This window comes from Rhipicephalus sanguineus, chromosome 4 (assembly GCF_013339695.2).
Source record: "Rhipicephalus sanguineus isolate Rsan-2018 chromosome 4, BIME_Rsan_1.4, whole genome shotgun sequence".
In the NCBI taxonomy this organism is placed as follows: Eukaryota; Metazoa; Arthropoda; class Arachnida; order Ixodida; family Ixodidae; genus Rhipicephalus; species Rhipicephalus sanguineus.
The window spans coordinates 178,340,582-178,359,389 of NC_051179.1; the positions used below are offsets into that span (position 1 = coordinate 178,340,582).

The 18,808-nt window shown below is 45.5% G+C and overlaps 1 protein-coding gene across 1 annotated transcript in view; it reads left to right on the forward strand.

Annotated features, from left to right (window-relative positions):
* The window catches only part of LOC119390930 (solute carrier family 35 member F6-like), a 37,583-nt gene extending 20,210 nt beyond the window's left edge, over positions 1 to 17,373 (forward strand). Inside the window, exons 4-7 of the mRNA XM_037658646.2 lie at positions 950 to 1,123; positions 1,901 to 2,011; positions 6,909 to 7,067; positions 15,562 to 17,373. Coding sequence (XP_037514574.1) covers positions 950 to 1,123; positions 1,901 to 2,011; positions 6,909 to 7,067; positions 15,562 to 15,905 — 788 coding nt within the window. The 3' untranslated portion in view covers positions 15,906 to 17,373. The remainder of the gene's footprint in view (positions 1 to 949; positions 1,124 to 1,900; positions 2,012 to 6,908; positions 7,068 to 15,561) is intronic.
* Positions 17,374 to 18,808: the final 1,435 nt, after the last annotated feature.

The following is an 18,808-nucleotide window of genomic DNA, read 5'->3' on the forward strand; positions in this document are numbered from 1 at the left end:
GATAGAAGGTAGCTATGAAGTTGATATAACACTGTGCGTATCATCATCGTACTCGTAAGTCTCGTTGTCTAGGATGAGTTTGTCGTAGCTTAGCTGAAACGGCTTTTGCTGGGATTTTCCAAACACGATTAATTGTTTACGCGCAAGTCTGGTTCTGGGCGAGTAATCCTCAGAAACGCTTAAGTTTGAGCCTTTGAGTTGTTTAGTGTTTGAATCTATTGTTTCACCTTGAAGTGAGATAGTTTGACGATAATTGGTTATTTCTAGAAACGTTGTACCTGCCGATTCGGGGAGCCCGCTAGATATTTGTAGATCCTGCACCGATGTTCAGCTTAGTAGGGCAAACTTCATTGACTTTTTCTTCAAATTGCTGCCATATTTTACGTTCGCGGTCAGCAATGCCAAAAAATACAAGGTTTGAATGGCGAGCTCTGTCTTCTGAATCATTTAGTCTGGATCACATGTCGCCTATGGCTTTTGTATTTTTGTCTATGACAGTTGCAACATCATTGATTTTGATGTTTAGGGCAGTCACAGAGGAAACATAGTCTTCAATTTTGGCCAGGCGCTTCCTTATGTCATCAAATGCCTTGTCACTTTGCGGAAGTTTGGTACGAATCAGCTTCATTTTGTTTAGGAGAGACACCTGACCTGACTTTATCTCCTCCAGAACTGCCATAATATCATTGGGGGCCTTCAGCGAATTGGAGCTGGTGTTGGGGCCGGGGTTTGATTCTATGTCGCCAGAAAGCGACAGAAGTTGCATAATGATACAGGTACAATCACGAGCAATATCAAGACAGCAGCCTGGCCTTGGCAGCACTAACAATGCGGCATAACTAGTTCTTCATATTTCCACTGGGCTATGTTCAAAACAGCCACTCCTGTGCTTTCGTGTATGTAAGAGTTTTTGCAGTGGCCAATTAGCACGACCATTGGTTGTCTGCAGGTGCTGTGATCATCTTCACGGGGCTGCTGTCAGTGGCATTCCTTGGGCGTCGGCTGAGATCATACGAGTGGATTGGCATCCTCGCAGTCATGTGTGGCCTGGTTGTGGTTGGCCTGTCCGACATCCTCTTTCCCGACAGCCATGCAACCAAGGGCCCCAACAGCATCATCACCGGTGGGTACACCAAGCTCATACCATGTATTGCTGTCTGTCTGCATGTCCCCCAACCCACATTGGTTTCAGACCCTGCAGCTAAAGTTTACTCGAAAAAGCTATATTCCCACTTCATCTGGGAACATGTAATTGTAAATGTTCCAATTAAGTGTAGCAGTTCTTGTGATCTCGACTAGAAGTGTCATGCGCTAACAGAGCAGAAATTCGCATTTGCTATAGAGCCCACGTCCTGTAAACTTTTGCTGCCAGGTGTACTTATGTTTGTGAGAGGGTATTTATACGTGTGCATGTACTGATCACCAGGCAAAGTGAGGCTGGGCCTGACTTTAAGCCCTGGCTAGGAATTAGTGTTGTAAAAATTTTAAAGCTCGGTCATTAAATGTATGTATGTATGTAGTAGATATCCACAACACACTGCGAGTGAGCCAGGCTCACTGTGTTTGGTTATACAGATGTCCACCCTTCGCTGGAGTGTGCAAGCACTGCGATTCAAGGAAAGTAGTGTAATACCTAAGGTCAATTAGATTCAGGATACCATGCTGAAAACTTCCGTTTGCATGTCTTCGTGCTCATAAGCGCACTCTTTAGATCCATACAGCATCCATCTAGTATTTATTTATGTAGCATACCTTACAGGCTCTGTTGAGAGCATACTTAAGGGGGGCATGAAATGAAGTAGTACAATGAAAGCGTTCAACTATACAAATGAGATACAACTGCAGTTTCGAAGAAATGTCTGCATCTGTGACACAATGACACCCTGTGACCATCTTTCAGGTGACCTGCTCATAGTGCTGGCTCAGGTGATCACTGCTTCTCAAATGGTGATCGAGGAAAAATTTGTCACCAAGTACAAGGTGGCACCACTTCAGGCTGTTGGCTGGGAAGGCAAGTGTCTTCAAGTTTCCTGAAGGGATCCTGAATCGACAGGCAACAGGAATGAATGCTAAGGCTGCTTAGTTCACATACTCCTTGATGTCCTGGTTTGAATGTATGTTACTTGTGCTACAGATGCAAGTTGCAGTGGGCAGCACTCGCAGGTCCAATCTTCTATGCATGCACAAATAGCAAGATGCTTCATAAGAGAACGGTTGCCATGATACATCACCGGCAGAGCTAAACATAATGAAGAACATGTTGATTTGGCTCCCACTCACAACAAGCTGCCTTTTTATGAACTTCATTTCGACATTAGAGTCAAACGTCGCAGTTGTTTCTCCCATCTTCCTGTATTCATTGTTTGTTGGTTTCATGTGGTGGTACGTAACGAATCAAGCCCCTCATGTTCTCAATTCTTTTTTTGCCAATACAGTTAAAAGCTTGGCATAATGTAAGCAGTTTACTATGTCCTATCGAAATTTTGTTGTGTTGAAGTTGAACCATTTATGCTAAGGTGCAGTTGCCAATGGATTCTTTTTATTGAGAAAGCAATTATATGGACACTCTCTAGGGGTTTTTCCCCGTCGCCGTCATTATCCGCATAAAGTCGAAATCGATAACATCGCCCCTCGCGTCGTATGTTCTAAGCATGAGTAAAAGAACCTAGAACCTAGAAAAACCTAGAAAAAAAACATATCCTGTCTCCTGTACAACATGGTTTCCGAAAGGGACTCTCAACAATTACTCAACTTTTAGAATTAATACATGATGCAGCCCAGTCTATTGATAACCATAAACAAATTGATCTAATCTTTTTAGATTTCTCGAAAGCATTCGACCGGGTTTCACATACCAAATTAATAAGTAAATTAGAAGTTACTCTTGAAGATAGTACAATTGTTCACTGGATTAAGGATTACTTAACCAATCGCTCACAATTTGTACAGTTACAGGACACCGCCTCTAGAACAACATCAGTCTCGTCAGGCGTGCCACAGGGCAGTGTCCTAGCACCAATATTGTTCACAATATTCATTAATGATCTTCCCCTCTCAACTAATGTAAAACTCAGGCTCTTTGCAGACGACTGCGTACTTTACCAAGAAATTAATACTCCTTCCGATCACCTAATCCTTAACAGAGCTCTAGAAGATGTACACAAGTGGTGCAAAAAATGGCAAATGTCCCTCAATATTGGTAAATGTGTTTCCTTGGCAATAACCCGCAAAAAACACAGGTCCAACTTCTCTTACACTATTGACAACTGTGCCTTCATCACAGTCTCTAACCACAAATATCTAGGAATAACGATTTCAAACGATTTGAGATGGGATGCTCACATTGATAACATTACTGGCACAGCCCTTAAAAGACTATTTTTACTGAAAAGACGCCTTAAGCACGCGCCACCGAATACCAAACTAATAGCATATACAACCCTCGTCCGATCTGTACTGGAATACGCCAGCCCTGTCTGGTTCCCGTTTACCAAGCAACAAATTAATAAAATAGAAGCGATTCAAAGAAAAGCAATAAGGTTTATTTTTAACAAGTATAGACAGACAGACTCACCGACACATCTACTTAATAATGCTGGCATCTTAACACTACAAAACCAAACGAAACTAACAAGACTAAAATTAATGTTTCAACTACTACACAACATAATAAAAATAGATACTTCAAGGTATATATCTTATTTTCAAGGCAGACCAACCCGTCATAACCATTCCCATACTCTTGCCGAATACTCTTCCAACACTAATTGCTTCAGATATTCATTTTTCCCTCTAACCATTAAAGATTGGAACTCACTGAAACCTACCCTAACGACCGAATCATCCATAAACTTGTTCACAACTGCGATTGAAAGCGAATTGATTGCCTCACAAAGAGCACTAACGACATTACAACATCAGTAAACCCGCTAACGATTAGTCTGTGTCATCTTATTAATACATAGTTTTTCTCTGCTGCCTATATGAAGGTAATACAGTCGATCCCGGATATATCGAACTCGAAGGGGACCGCGAAATAGTTCGATATATCGATAATTCGAAATACGAAATATGCGTATGTAAGGCTTTAATTAAAGCACTGCAGGCCTCGACACAGTTTTCTGAAATCGTAAAAAGCGCGAACATGACGATTCGCTCACATATGCTAAAGAACAAGGCGAGAACTCCTTTTGCAAGTTAGCGCACTTTATTTTGCATGAAAAAAGTCCGTCAACTTGTCTTGCTTCTTGCGCGCCGTGAATTCATCAAGTCATCGTCAATATTATTGAAGCTTTCCAAATAAGTAAATTCAGCACCTTACGCCACAACAGCGGTGATCGACGCTGAACGCTGATGCGAGCTCTGTAGCGCGGTAAAGGGTTTAGCGGTGGCAACGGCGGCTGGCATCTTCAAACCGCATGGGTCCATTTCTGCAGCACCGGCAACGTCAGCTATGATCTCGGCATCGATGCAGTAAGAAACAGCTACGTCGTTATCTGCACCGATGAAGTCACTCGCTGTGCTCCCGTCCGATACGGCGCCCGGAAACGCGAAGTCGCAAAATTCACTGACGCACCGTACGCCGTAGTCGGCGGTCATGACGCGCCCGAAGTCGTCACCTGGCACCAAGGCCCGTGAGGAAACAGTGCGCGACGGTGCTTTACTTGACGTCGTTCCAAGCACCGGTCATCATTTTCATCGCTACGAGCGGGACAATGCTTAGTTCGACTCCTGAATGACGATTTATCAAGAACAAAGCGCGAAGTACACATTCTACAAGAGAACGCTGCACGAAGAAACATTTCTCCACCGTCGACATGTTGGCGATACCGATGGCACTTGTGGCTTTGCAGACGGCAGCCGCTACTTTGGCGAGAAATGCGAAAAAAAGCGTAGCCTCTGAGATCTGCATTTTAAAACCGAAAACACTAAAAATACGTCACGAGGTTGCGGATCTCGAAGGCCATGCTTTGCGGGCCCGCATGCCATCGTGCGCGAAGAGACAAGGAAGGGAATGCAAACGTTACAACAAGGCTGCCAAGTCACTTCGAATTCTCGTTTTGGTACCCTTGGCAATCAGCCTCTTTGAAAAACACTAGCCCATGCATTAAAACCTGCGGACCGCGCGTCAAATATACCGGTGAACTGACAAGCGCTGCGCAACGAACTAGAGCAACGCAAATTCGTCACCTGCGCGCGACGAGGGATTGGAACTTACAAGAACGCGGCCGAAATATGTTGTTAGGTAAAATGCACTTTCTGTGCTTCGGCGCGGGCCAGCGTTCGATATAGCGAATGTTTCGCTGTGCAGGAGTTCGATATACGTGCACACCAACCCCATACTTTTGCATGGGAAATTCAAGGGGATTTCTCAACTGTGTGATATAGCCACTAATTCGATATATCCGAGTTCGATATGCCCGGGATCGACTGTATTTCAAGTGACATGTTCTTCGATTATTTTGTTGTTCATAAAATTGTTTGAACAATGTAATCAATAGTAATGTGTACTCTCTGGTCCTACGCTATGTTTACAAATGTATACCTTATCCTTTTGCAGTTGTTTTTGGCGATAATCTCGCCCATGTTTTTGTTACTAAAATTGTTTTATTGTGTGTTCTTCTATCGCAATGAATAATGTATAATTTTGTATGTAATTTTGACTTTTTTGTGATTTTAACCATATATGATCTTGTGCAAACATATAGTATTTTTCATGTGCCTTCCCTGCTATAATCTCTGAAGAGATTGGCAGTATTGTTAAATAAATAAATAAATAAATAAAAGAACGGGAGCACTGAAGACTGACGCAACTGAAGCAGAGATAAAACGAGCTGGCCATTTCTGTCGCATGGAGGGTGCATTCGATAACATCACACTCCCGTGCGAGGCCTTCACGGGGCAGCATCTGCGAACTTTCATCATAAGGGTGCGGTTGTTGCCAGCGTTAGCGCGTGCGCTATCTCGGCAGACATCAGTGAACCGCTCGCTTACTTCACATTTAGATGACCAATAGCACGAAAAACACTTGGCTCCATGAAGCAGCTGTATTCCCTTACAGCAGCCTTTTAAAGAGTTACGCAAGATCAGATCCAAAAAAGTCAGCTGCTAGCCTTACTTTGTATAGCATTACAATTTGTTGCTATTGCATTCATTGCTGCGCCTTTTTTTTTTACATAGAAGATGCTGCAAAGGTGTTCAAATAACAGGTCTAGTTTCAATAGAAAAAAGCTAGCTTGAACAGTGGTCATTGCCACGCGTAACGCTGAGACCATCTCCAAGTGGAAGTGAAGCAGCCTACCCTGTTGCAACAGCTTGCCATCAAAACCTTGCCCAGAGTGATACAACTGAACTGCTTTCTCTCCACTCAGTCCGACAAACACACAGCAGCAAAAACATGTCTCAAAAAAGAACGAGCTTCAATCTGAAAGCAAGTCGACAACCTCAGCTATGGCACTTTTGTTCGTGTTAGCTATGTTTTGAGTTTTGGATATAGTGCACACATTGTTAGAAGAATTGTGCAGGACCCCGTACAGTGTTGCTAATTTCGGTCTCTGTTATGCATTGTTTCAGTGGAAGTCTTGTCAGTCAGCTTCATGGCAGACTGAGAGTATCCACGTAATTTTAGAAAGTTGTAGTGTTGTGGTGAGTGGCTGCGAGTAGCTGCTAAAACTTGTTGCAGCAGTGTTCTCACTGAAGAAAGTTTCATTTTTGGGAACACCCGCAGTTAGTTCCAGTTGCTTTTGCATAAAATTCATCCAATTCTTGAGCCTGATCAACTTTAGCAGAGCCTTAACTAGATACTGCAGTGACTTGAAACAAGTCCGGCTCTTGCTTACCACAGTGTGAGTGCCCATGTTTTCACTTTAGCCGTACTGCATCATCGCTTGTGCACTTTCTTTCTGCAGGCTTTTTTGGCTTTGTGGTGCTGGGCCTCTTGCTGGTGCCAATGTACTTCATCCCAGCAGGCAACACGATCTTCCAGAACCCTGGTGGTCAGCTGGAGGATGCCATCGATGGCTTCATTCAAATCAAGAACAGCTGGCACGTCACTTTGGGTGTCGTCGGTAAGTTGCCCAATTTTTAAATGTCTGTGCTTTTCTTCTTATGGTCAGTGGTTTGGGGTACTTGGCACGTTTCTTGAGCTGCCACTTTTGATGCAATTTTGCATTGTATAGTAATGGGACCAGGTAGAAACAATAAAGACAACTGTTTGTTTCTTGCACAACACAGATTTCACAGACAGTGTCATTGTGGTGTCTTCTGCCTTCATTCTGTCCGATTTCTGGTCAAAATAAACAATACAGTCGATCCCGGATATATCGAACTCAAAGGGGATCGCGAAATAGTTCGATATATTGATGATTCAAAATATGAAATATTTGTACAGTAGACTCCCGTTAAGACGAACTCGAAGAGACCGCGGTCGTCTGTTCGTCTTATCAGGATTTCGGCTTATCAGAAGTGCCCCCAAAAAGAGGCATGCTAATATGCCAATTGCATCCAAATATGTTACTTGAAAACACTGAATGGATAGACTTACAATGGGGGGCAAAAAGACAAGAAAAAGCATTTATTTGGCTCATCTAGATAAAGACTATGCCTTCAAGCAGAGTATTTACACGAATTTTACGAGCACCCGATTTCGCGTGTTCAAAAATAAAAAATGCTCGTGAAGATATTTGCTACCACATTTTAATGATAAAACTGTAACACGCTCCTATGTTGACGATTAGAAAAAAAATTAAGAGACAAGCACAATTTTCCTTCATATTGTCCTGGCAGTTCGTTTTCTTCTGTGAGCCTGTTTTGCTGGCTCTAAGATCACTTCTGGATACGCCTCGGTCGTGTGCTGTTGCCTTGACAAAGTCATTTTACGCTGAGTTGCTTAAGAAAGTCTGCAAGGTTTTTTTCGAGGTCCGGATATTTTCCCGCTTTCGACCCGTAGTAACTTTTCCTGATCGACGTGCAGCTGAAGATATCCCATCGGGCTACTCACGGTCACAAGCCTCGCCACGAAAAAGACACGACGCAGCTATATTCACTGTGCAAAATAGCCTTCCTTTGTCGTGCGCTTCCGTAATCAAAATGGCTCATCACAATCTGCACTTCACTTGGAACAGATAGAACGCGCACAGGTCCTACGCGAACCAGTGCGAATTGACCATAAAGTACATGTGCTCGGCCGCCATTGTGTGATGGCGATGACAATGCGCCTGACCCCTCTGACGGCGCGATCGTGGTTTCGGTTTTGTAATGCACAGACCATTTTTGTTCCTGTTGTCGCTTTCTTTTTTTTCCTCCCCCACTCCCTTCAGACCACGGCGGAGGGGCCCCAAGCATTTGTGTTGTTCTGTTCTCCTTTGTACTCCAGCTGGGAAACCGAAGAACGGAGGGGGGGGGGGATACAAAAGGACGCAGTGGCTTGGGGGTCCAAGTTGTAAATCCCCCACTCTTTTTGTTGCTTTCTTTGCTGATAAAGCCCACACCTCCCCCACCCACAGGCTGGGGGTTAGAAGGGATACTGGCTTTATCCGCTAACCGGTCTTCTTCATTTATCTCGCGCCCTCAGCGTCGCGATTTGCTTCGCGTCTTTGCTCCAGGAAGCGCCTTTTTTCATCTTTTTTTTGTTAGCTTTTTCTCGGTCCCACCAAGACTGCAGTGTTCGTTTCGCAGAATCACTAGCGTTGTTGATCACCGCGAAAGTTCGTCTTAACAAAAGAGTACAGTTGGGCGGTTCGTCTTAAAGGGGCCCTGCAACACTTTTTGAGCAGGGTCAAAAAGCGCTGCCAATCAGTAGTCGAGGCTCCCGAGAACACGCGAGCCAAATATTATAGCGAAGCGAGCGGCCTGGAATTTACAATAAATTCTCAGTCAGCTGAAAATCGCTCCCTCTTCTCTCGACAAATAATGTATTAGTCCGCAATATATGACGCGATTGTCGGCAGTTCCACCATTGGCTGATGTTATAATCACGATAACACCCTCATTATTACCTTAGTTGTTAATTTTGAGTTCAGTAAGTAGATAATATGCATGTTTATATTGTGTTATGCCGTTAAAACACCGAACAAACATTAATATTAGCACTTCCGGTCTCACCGACAGCTCGTCTGCTCGTAGTTGCGTGGTTGCGTTTTCTTCACCATGTGCAGTGGCGAAATAGTGAATATTTCTGTGCTTTTGACCATCGCCGGTTGCCATTGAGAGTAGCAGCCGTTCGAGTGTTGCCTCGTCAGCTGGAAACTGCATCGTCGGCACGTTCTCACGACCGATCGAGGCAGCGGTGCAGCATTTCTCCGATAACAATGCTGGCGCCGGCTAGCTTAGGATACCTGTGTTCGCCGTATGGCGAGAGTCCTGTTCGCTGTCTGTTCAATATGTCATCGAGCCGTACCTCGGCGTATCCTCCCGTAGTCTCAGGTTCCCGAGAAACCGCAACACAGCAACCAAGCAGATTCGCATTTTCACGGTAGCTGCAGACAGCTGGGGGATGGGTCCGCGCCGGCCCGATGCCCCACGATCCTTTCTTCTAGTCTGTAGTTCTTTGTTGTCAGCCCGCACTCGCTGTGCGTCCGCATTCAAAGAGCAAACAGCATCGAAGTACAGCCACTGGGAGAAGGGTGCACGCAGCTTGCCGTCTTGAATACGATTCAAGCGCGAGCAGTGCGAAGAGGCGGTGTATCGGAGTGTGGGTCGAAACCCATCTCAGCTGTCATTCGTTCCAAACGCGCACACAAGTTTGCGTCCATGGTTGGCAGAGCGATGAAAACACTACGGCAGTTTGAGGTGCACACCCAACATTACCAAACGACTCGCAGTTTTCAAGCACGCGCGATACACGGTGCCATGGGCTCCGCGCCGCTCAACGACGACCGCGTCACCGCGCGAGCCGACCGGAAGTGGCGCCACAGACCACGTGGTTGCGCCGAGACGCCAGAGAGAAAAAAATGAAAAAAATGCAGCCGGCGCTGACGTCGCCTCCTCGCACCTCCGCCCTCCCTCCCTCTCCTCACACCGCGCGCAGCTCTCCGCGCGCTCGCTGCGTTGAGTTGAGGGAGAAAGCTGCGGAATGTGATCTCTATAATTTGGTAACACCACTTAGACTTGACGGATTCGAAAAATTTTTTGCGGCATATGACTCGTGAAGAGTCATACGTCAATAATGGGACTATTCCAATATAACAAAGAAAGGTGTTGCAGGGCCCCTTTAAGCGAATTTTTTTTGCATTGAGTCTATGGGAAACCAAACAAATGGTCCCGTGTTGTTGTTGTTCGGTATAAGCGAGAATTCGTCTTAACCGAGTTCGTCTTAACGGGAGTTCTGTATTTAAGGCTTTAATTAAAGCACTGCAGGCCTCGACACAGTTTTCTGAAATCGTAAAAAGCGCGAACGTGACGACTCGCTCGCATATGCTAAAGAACAAGGCGAGAACTTCTTTTGCAAGTTAGCGCACTTTATTTTGCATGAATAAAGTCCGTCAACTTGTCTTGCTTCTTGCGCGCCGTAAATTCATCAAGTCATCGTCAATATTATATAAGCTTTCCAAATAAGTAAATTCGGCACCTTCCGCCACAAGAGCGGTGATCGACGCTGAACACTGATGCGAGCTCTGTAGCGCCATAAAGGGTTTAGCGGTGGTAGCGGCGGCTGGCATCTTCAAACCGCACGGGTCAATTTCTGCAGCACCGGCAACGTCAGCTATGATCTCGGCATCGATGCAGTCAGAAACAGCTACGTCGTTATCTGCACCGATGAAGTCACTAGCTGTGCTCCCGTCCGATACGGCGCCCGGAAACGCTAAGTCTCAAAATTCACTCATGCACTGTACGCCGTAGTTGGCGGTCATGACGCGCCCGAAGTAGTCACCTGGCACCAAGGCCCGTTAGGAAACAGTGCACAACGGTGCTTTACTTGACGTTGTTTCAAGCACCGGTCATTTTTATCGCTACGAGTAGGACAATGTTTAGTTCGACTCCCGAATGACTATTTATCAAGAACAAAGCGCGAAGTACACACAGTACACATTCTGCAAGAGACAACGCTGCACCGCTGCACGAAGAAACATTTCTCCACCGTTGACATGTTGGTGATACCGATGGCACTTGTGGCTTTGCAGAAGGCAGCCGCTACTTTGGCGAGAAATGCGCAAAAAAGCGTAGCCTCTGAGATCAGAGTTTTAAAACCGAAAACACTAAAAATACGTCACGAGGTTGCGGATCTCGAAGGCCATGCTTTGCCGGCCCGCATGCCATCGTGCGCGAAGAGACAAGGAAGGGAATGTAAACATTACAACAAGACTGCCAAGTCGCTTTGAATTCTCCTTTTGGTGCCCTCGGCAATAAGCCTCTTTGAAAAACACTAGCCCATCCATTAAAACCTGCGGACCGCGCGTCAAATATACTGGTGAACTGACAAGCGCTGCGCAACGAACTAGAGCAACGCAATTTCGTCACCTGCGCGCGACAAGGGATTGGAACTTACAAGAACGCGGCCGAAATATGTTGTTAGGTAAAATGCACTTTCTGGGCTTCGGCGCGGGGCAGCGTTCGATATAGCGGATGTTTCGCTGTGCAGGAGTTCGATATACGTGCACACCAACCCCATACTTTTGCATGGGAAATTCAAGGGGATTTCTCAACTGTTCGATATAGCCAGTAATTCGATATATCCGCGTTCGATAATTCGATATATCCGCATTCGCTATATCTGGGATCGACTGTAAAAGCAGAAGAAATAAAGCAACAAATGGAACAAGCGTATTATAAAACCGATGCAAGTAAAAACAAAACAAAAATATGGCACAGCAGCCAATATTTCTGGCTAAAAATATGCAACACTGTCTTCACTCAATTTCATTCCAATGTGAGTTGCTACCAATGTTATTGTTTATTATTTTAGCTGTGATGTTCCAAACACTTAAGCTTCTCTTTTTATGTGCTGAATTCCAATATGACCTGTATTATTTCGTATCATACCTGGCTCAAATCTTTCCCTTCTTTGCTCGAAGTTTTACATCATAATGCAATACCAACTAGCCCACCTAGCTATCCTGTCAAGTTTTACAGATCTTCATTCTTGAGCTTTGTGAAAACATTAAAAAAAGATACGGTATGTGCTGCCTGGACATTTCCAATTTCCCGTGCAACTCGAGGAATTTGACAAGGCCACTTTTATTGATCTGCATGCCTTAGAACGAGGCCTATGGAGCTCTGAAACTGACATATGGAAAGCTGTGGGAAAATGTTCACTCTTATTTCATTTTAACGTAATTGTACTGCTGTAAGGCAACATTTTATGAACCAGGATTATGATGTAGCCCTTGTTAGAACGGTAGGTGACATGCATCCTTTGCAGAAGTCTCTAGCTTTTGTTTCATACTTCTTTTTTCCCTCAAGTGCATTTTAAGTGTTTTTATTGGCAAATTTCACTTCTTAAACATAGTTCGTGTCCCATCTACTCAAGGGTGTTTCGTCGTTTTCCACGCTGATTTATAAAAGTATGCATCCGTTCCAATTTGCACAGCATTTGATTTCACTCTAATGGCTGCAACTATTCTGAAAAAATCCATGGCAAACGTTGCACATGCCAGGTAAGTTTTAAGGGGGGACGTGGGTCTTAGAATAGTAAAAAATGGACAGAAAATCAGTTTTGAGAAAAACGCACTTTAGGCATGTTTGCACCCCTAAGCAGCTGCCCTCAAAATATTATCGCCGATTTCGCCCGGGAAATGGGTTAAAACTTATTTTTAAGACACCACGGGAGCCGCAAAAGGCATCTCAACAGGCAAAATTTGTTCAAACTTCCCGCGCGCGCCACGGGCGCAGCAGCTGGCTGATCGCCGCCATTTTTGGCTTGTTTTGAAGCTGTTTTCTTTGTGTACATTTTGCGGCGTTTCAAAATGGCGTCGCTGCAACAGAACGGCCACTATCGGCGCTTTTCCGAAGGGTGGTTGTAGAACGCTCATTGGCCAAAGCGCGCGCGCCCGAGGCGAACCCCTTCTCTCGTCATTGGCTGGCGCAACTCAAGGCGGCCATTTTGTTTTTGTATTTTTGTTCCGAGCTCACAGCTGCCGTGTTGCCGGTGTCGTGTGCTCGTGTGTTGTTACAAGTGTCATCTTCCTCTGCTTACGCTCGCGTTCGTGCGGCCCGCCGACACACAGTTACCTTATTTTGTGCTGTCACACCGGGAGATTCTCGTGTAAAGAAGACGCGCCAAGCCTACGAGGGCGCGATGCCGAAACTACTTGTCGCTACCGGAGCGTTGAGTCTACGAGAACCACCCGGTTCCCCTTGGTCAAGCTGCAGCCATCGGATCATTAGGCAACGCTTCAGTGGCATTGGAAACCACATTCGTATGGCATACTATGCGGGACTGCCAAGTGTGCGTGAAATACAGCGACGGGAGGAGTGCTTGGCATCGCAGCGCGCAACAAAGCAGTGGAAGTTCAAGCCGTTGGATGTTGGTTAACGGCGGCAAGGAAAATGGCACAGAATTTATCCGCGTGGACTTATCCGTGATAAAAACGTTCTTTGGGCTTGTGCTTCGTTCAGAGTTCGGCTCAAGCAGTGACCTTTTTCAAGGCAGAGAGTATTCGCAATGCCCATAGACTGTCGCGCCGCCAAGCGGAATTCAGGAGCGTCCTCTCGAGGAGGGTTAGTAGACGATAAAATGGCAGCACTACGCAGTCGCTCCCTTGTTCGGCTGTGCTAACCTCAGTGTTAACGCGTTGGCAAGGAAGGAACACTGCGACTTTGCATGTTCCCTGCATCAGTGAACAAACCGGGCCCTCCGTGACACGGAGAAATCTGATTCGTTCTTGCAAGATGCAGTTTTCGTGAAAATGCGTGGCAACTTGCGCTTTCAATGCTAGCCCACAGCGTACGCATACTATCAGCTTCGCGAGACTTTCTGTAGCCACGTAAATTAGTCAAATGTTATTGTCTGACATTCAGTTGAAGCTCACCCTGTTTTACTTGCATATAGCATTGGTCAGTGTTTCTTGTAGTGCATGAATCCCATAACACTATACACGGGAGGTCGCGCGGGCTCGCTATGTGCTGTTGTAAAACTGAGCGATCTCAAGTTGTCGATAAATTAAAATAGGGCCTCTATCCTTTTGTCAGCAGAGCGCTGTTACTAATCATGCGAGCGACGTTTCAATCATTCGAGGACGCGTCTGCTCCACGCCTTTCGTGGAGCGAACGCTTTCCACACCGCCCTTCGCCAGTGTGTTGGTTTCATAGCCAGCGCTGCGCCGCTTGTTTTTGTACGTTTGTTGATAGGTGGCAGCACACTGCAAGCGATTTGCTCGTTGACTGATCTGAGAGCAAAATGTTCTTCGCACCCAGACGTAAAAATAAAAGAAAAAATTTTAGGATCCACGTCCCCCCTTTTAAGTGCATTGCCTAACGCGATAATGGACAGAAAAATTTCTTGAGCTCTGCTACACACCCTCTTGATTGTGTAGATTCCAAAAAAATTCATCTCGTAATAGCTTGTTCCTGGCGACGGAACGTTGCTATGTTGCGCGTGGGGTTTGGTCTCCTCAGAAATGCTGCTATGACAGAGAGTAATTCCTTCTGGTAGTAAAGACTTCCGGCACTGACGATGACAGCGAGTGTGTATCCATTCCGATTCAACATGTGTGCAGTATGTTTTTTTGGTTGTATGTCCAAATTTTCGCATAGGAGTTCGGCGTATTCGCATTGCTTTGTCCCTGGTGTCTCTGCTTCTACGTTTAGGCCATATTGCTAAAACAGTGTGGTGGTGTATTATTACACATTCCACTCTGCCCTCGCGATCATCTTCCTCTTCGTTCCTTGACAGAGCCCGGAATGCATAAAAGAAGTAGTTCTGCCTGCTCTAAAACTATGTGGCTGCATTTAGCTCTATTTTGCGGCAAATTTCATTCTCTTTGTTGCGATTCGTTTCCTGCTCCCAAGGTCCCCCGAGCCATAATAAAACGGGCTCGACACATTGCCGGAATCATCTTGGAGACCCCAGACTAGGGGTTCCTCCCATGCTCTTTATTAATATTTATAATAAAGATGTCTTACTCTCTCTCCTTCAAATGTTCAACCTGATGTGGAAAGGCACTGCAAGTTTCCTGGCTGCATGGAAATCTCCATGACATACTGCTAGAAGTGTGGAAACGAGCTTTGTTCAACAAGCAAGGACAATTGCTTTCTTTTGTACCACACTGCAACATGAGTGCACCTACTCATTGTCATGTGCAAATAAATATTTGAGTTCGAATCACTCAGAGTATCTTTCCCCTTCAACTTGTTCTTTACCTGCTCGTTGGAAATTTGCAACATACCTTTTTTCTGCTTATACAAGCTGTAAAATTTATTTTTAATGGTAGTACAGCTATTGTTATGCTTCTATGCAACTCCACAAATATGACGAAGCAAAAAATTGTGCAGTAGAGGGTTAGAGTACCAGGTGGTCAAAACCAATCTGCAGTGCACTGCTACGTTGTTTTGGCTTGTAAAATTCTAAATTGCTGTGGTTTCCATTAACAGTGTCATTGAGTGCAGGGTTTGTTCTCTACGCAGGCACGGTGCTGAGCATTGCGTTTTTCAACTTTGCTGGCATCAGCGTGACGAAGGAGCTGAGTGCGACCACGCGCATGGTCCTGGACAGTGTACGAACTCTGGTCATCTGGCTGTTTTCGCTGGCCGTGCGTTGGCAGAGCTTCAACTGGACACAGATAGTGGGCTTCATGGTGCTCATCCTAGGCATGTTCCTCTACAACAATGTCATAATCCGCCCCTTCCTGATAAGGCAGGGCTGTATCAGGGACACCGATGCGCAGGACGACCTCAGCGGGCTGATTCAAGAAGAGCGGCCACCGGGTTCGTCTCGGCCACCTTCCAGTACGGATGAAGCAAACCCTTGATGCTGCTGCTCTACTGGGCACAGCGGTGCCTACTGGTCGCCAGAGCGTAGCACACTCAAGCAGGCGCTCGGCTCACGAAATCGTCAGAACTGTGGTTGGCCCTTCTAAAGGTGCTCTCGATAGGTGGTTTTTTTGATGAGTTAGTGTAAATGTTTATAAGGTTGCAGTCCTTGGGACTGCCTTGCAACATTAGTTGGCTCGTTAGTTATCCTGTGGTGCGGCTAATGATGTTCACAACACGGCCAACCTCCAAAGCACCAGACAGTCGTTTGCTGTCTGCGTTTCCTGGGACTGGAGTATACTGGTGTCCCTTCTTTGGCTGTCAAAAGAAGGAGCCGCCTGCAGTGCAGTGCCTTGAGATGCTCGGTTGTGCAAGTGCGATTCCATGCTGCCTCGGTGCGTGCCTGGAAGGATCCTCCTGAAACGGACCAGTGCTGCAAGATTTTGGGGCTATGGACTTCTGCCATAGGCTCAACTGTGCAACTGTGACATTGCGTTCTTAGTTTTATTGCTGGCAGAAATGTTGTGAAGACATTTCGTGTGGCACTGCGTGCATTCTTAGGGGCAGTGTGTGCCTGCTAGTAAGTTACACAAGAATTGTGCAATGCTAGAATGTTATGGCTGAGCCGGCCCAAGGCCCTGCAGTGTCTTGAGCAAGGCTTGATACGACAAGCTTTTAAATGTGAATCTGGTGGGCAATCTTGCTTTCTGAGCGAGATGTCTTTTTTTCTTTCTTTTGTAGCTGGTGTAAGATTTGTTTTGAAGTTGATAATTAAAGCAGCACAGTTTGAGGCACTGTTGCCTAAGGCATGCAGTGCCTGTGGTACCATAGGAGAATCTCTGTAGTTGAGTACTTATCTCCTAGCTGCCGATGGATACCTCACATCAGTGCACTGCATGTTTATTGCTACACATTGCACCGTCATGATGCACGCTTCTGGTGCTGCCACTACTTCGGCTAGTGTTGTCCTTTTAGGATAACGAACAGTGCTGGTATTCTGTGCCATCCAAAGGTTCAAGTACTTTAAACACTTGTTCTTGTAGCATCTAATGATCATTGATAATTTACTATAAGTCACATTTGAATGTACTTACAGAAATATTTTGTGCACACATACGTTCATGATTTTACTTTATGCATACTTCCATGTGTAGCATCTTCTAGCTGTTGTGCAAACTTGGAGCTAGCAAGGTTCAAGATATGCGAGATGTATTGAAACTGGACTGTTGAAACGTGGAAATTTTAGCACTTGTGTGCATTCATTGTGGTTTAACTACGCGCTTGATATTTTGATGCACGGGGCACAGCTTGTTTTTAGTTATGTTGATATTATTGGTTCCTTGACTAAATTTTAACTTGTCTGTTAGATGGCCATGTTGGCTTCAACGAAGTCTGTGATGTACTACTGGATGACTAGTTTCCTGTGTCCTTCAAGATTCTCCATCTGTAATAAAGGTTATATGTCTATGTAAAGTTTGATTTCGTCTCTCGCTGTTAAATGGCGAGGACATCCAATAGCAACACCTTAATAAGCAATCTAACATATTGCATCGCAAGCTTGACATCCCTCCTTGGTGTTGGAGATGGGCACCCTTTTTGACTCGGACAAAATGTGGCTACAGCCGAATGACACATAACAGGGATCTCTCACACTCGTAGGGGCGGCATACTTAAGAAGTCGGCCATGTGTGGGCCAGGCCGCTAGCCAAAGGTGCGCACGTGGCTGTCTAAGCATTCTTCAGTGAGGCACCCTGTGTGGTCACCAGGTGTGAAAACATAACCATGGGAGATATCTGCGTCCAGATTTCAGTAATTCTGGAGAGCGGTATCGTATGTTTCTCAATTTTGGACATCAAAGCTCCTTCAGAAATGACCCTTATATCAGATACAAGAAAGGACTTCTTTCAAATAGCAACGCTGGCCAACGTCTTGTTCAAATTCCTCCCCCCACCTCGCCCCATTCTTCACTGTGCCTGCCCTTGCAGAGACTAAATTTCGTGACTGCAGCCTGCTAGCTGAGGCAAGTTTGAGACATCTGACCTATAGCCATGCATGAATTATAATTCTTCACATATGCAGTGCTATGAATGCCTGTACAACGAAGACCACTACAATGTGGTAGGCCGGCAGTTTCTCAAGTTCTCTGCTTCTTGCGGTCAACCTCAGTTCGACCTATGGGTAAATTAAATGGTGAATGTCTGGTGAGGCTGCGTCAATATTCATCCACAGATGCACATGTGCTTCTCCTTGGATAGTTGGTTGTACGGAAATTTTCACACCTTCAGAAATGCTTGCATCTGTAGTTTTCCTTAGCCTAGAGAAAAGCATAAGCGAGAAGATTAAGGTGATCAGAGGAGCCAGACATTGTGGTTAGTTGCAGCAATCCATTGACAAAATTCTTATTCGTTACTGAAAAGTAGAAGGCTTGGGCTGTTTCCCTTTCAGTCAAGCATTATAGTCTTGCATAAGTATTTACAGCTGATAGGGGCACACAGTGGGCAGATAAAAGGTGCGCTCGTTTCACTTATGAAGCCGTTCACTGTGGCGCTGCACTTGGCATTCATGTTGAGTTCAGCGTTGGCACCCCGGTATTCCTTTACAAAAATGTTCGGGCATCGTACAAGCTTGGGTCACAAATTTCCTGCACCTTCTCATGGGTCCATGCAGCACAAGATGGCTGGAACCACAGCAGACGACAAAGCCGGCTGCATTCGTGTCTACTCGAATGGTGTCAAAGTACATTGGCGAAGTTGTTCTGTAGTTGCAAATGCCAGGCAATATAAAGTGGTGCCGACTTTCACAAATCACAAGTGCCACAATTCGCGAGACAACCGACAACTGCAGAGCGCTTGCATGACATCTGCACTCTAGTATGTGTTTCAGCATTGCATTGCCGCTGCAC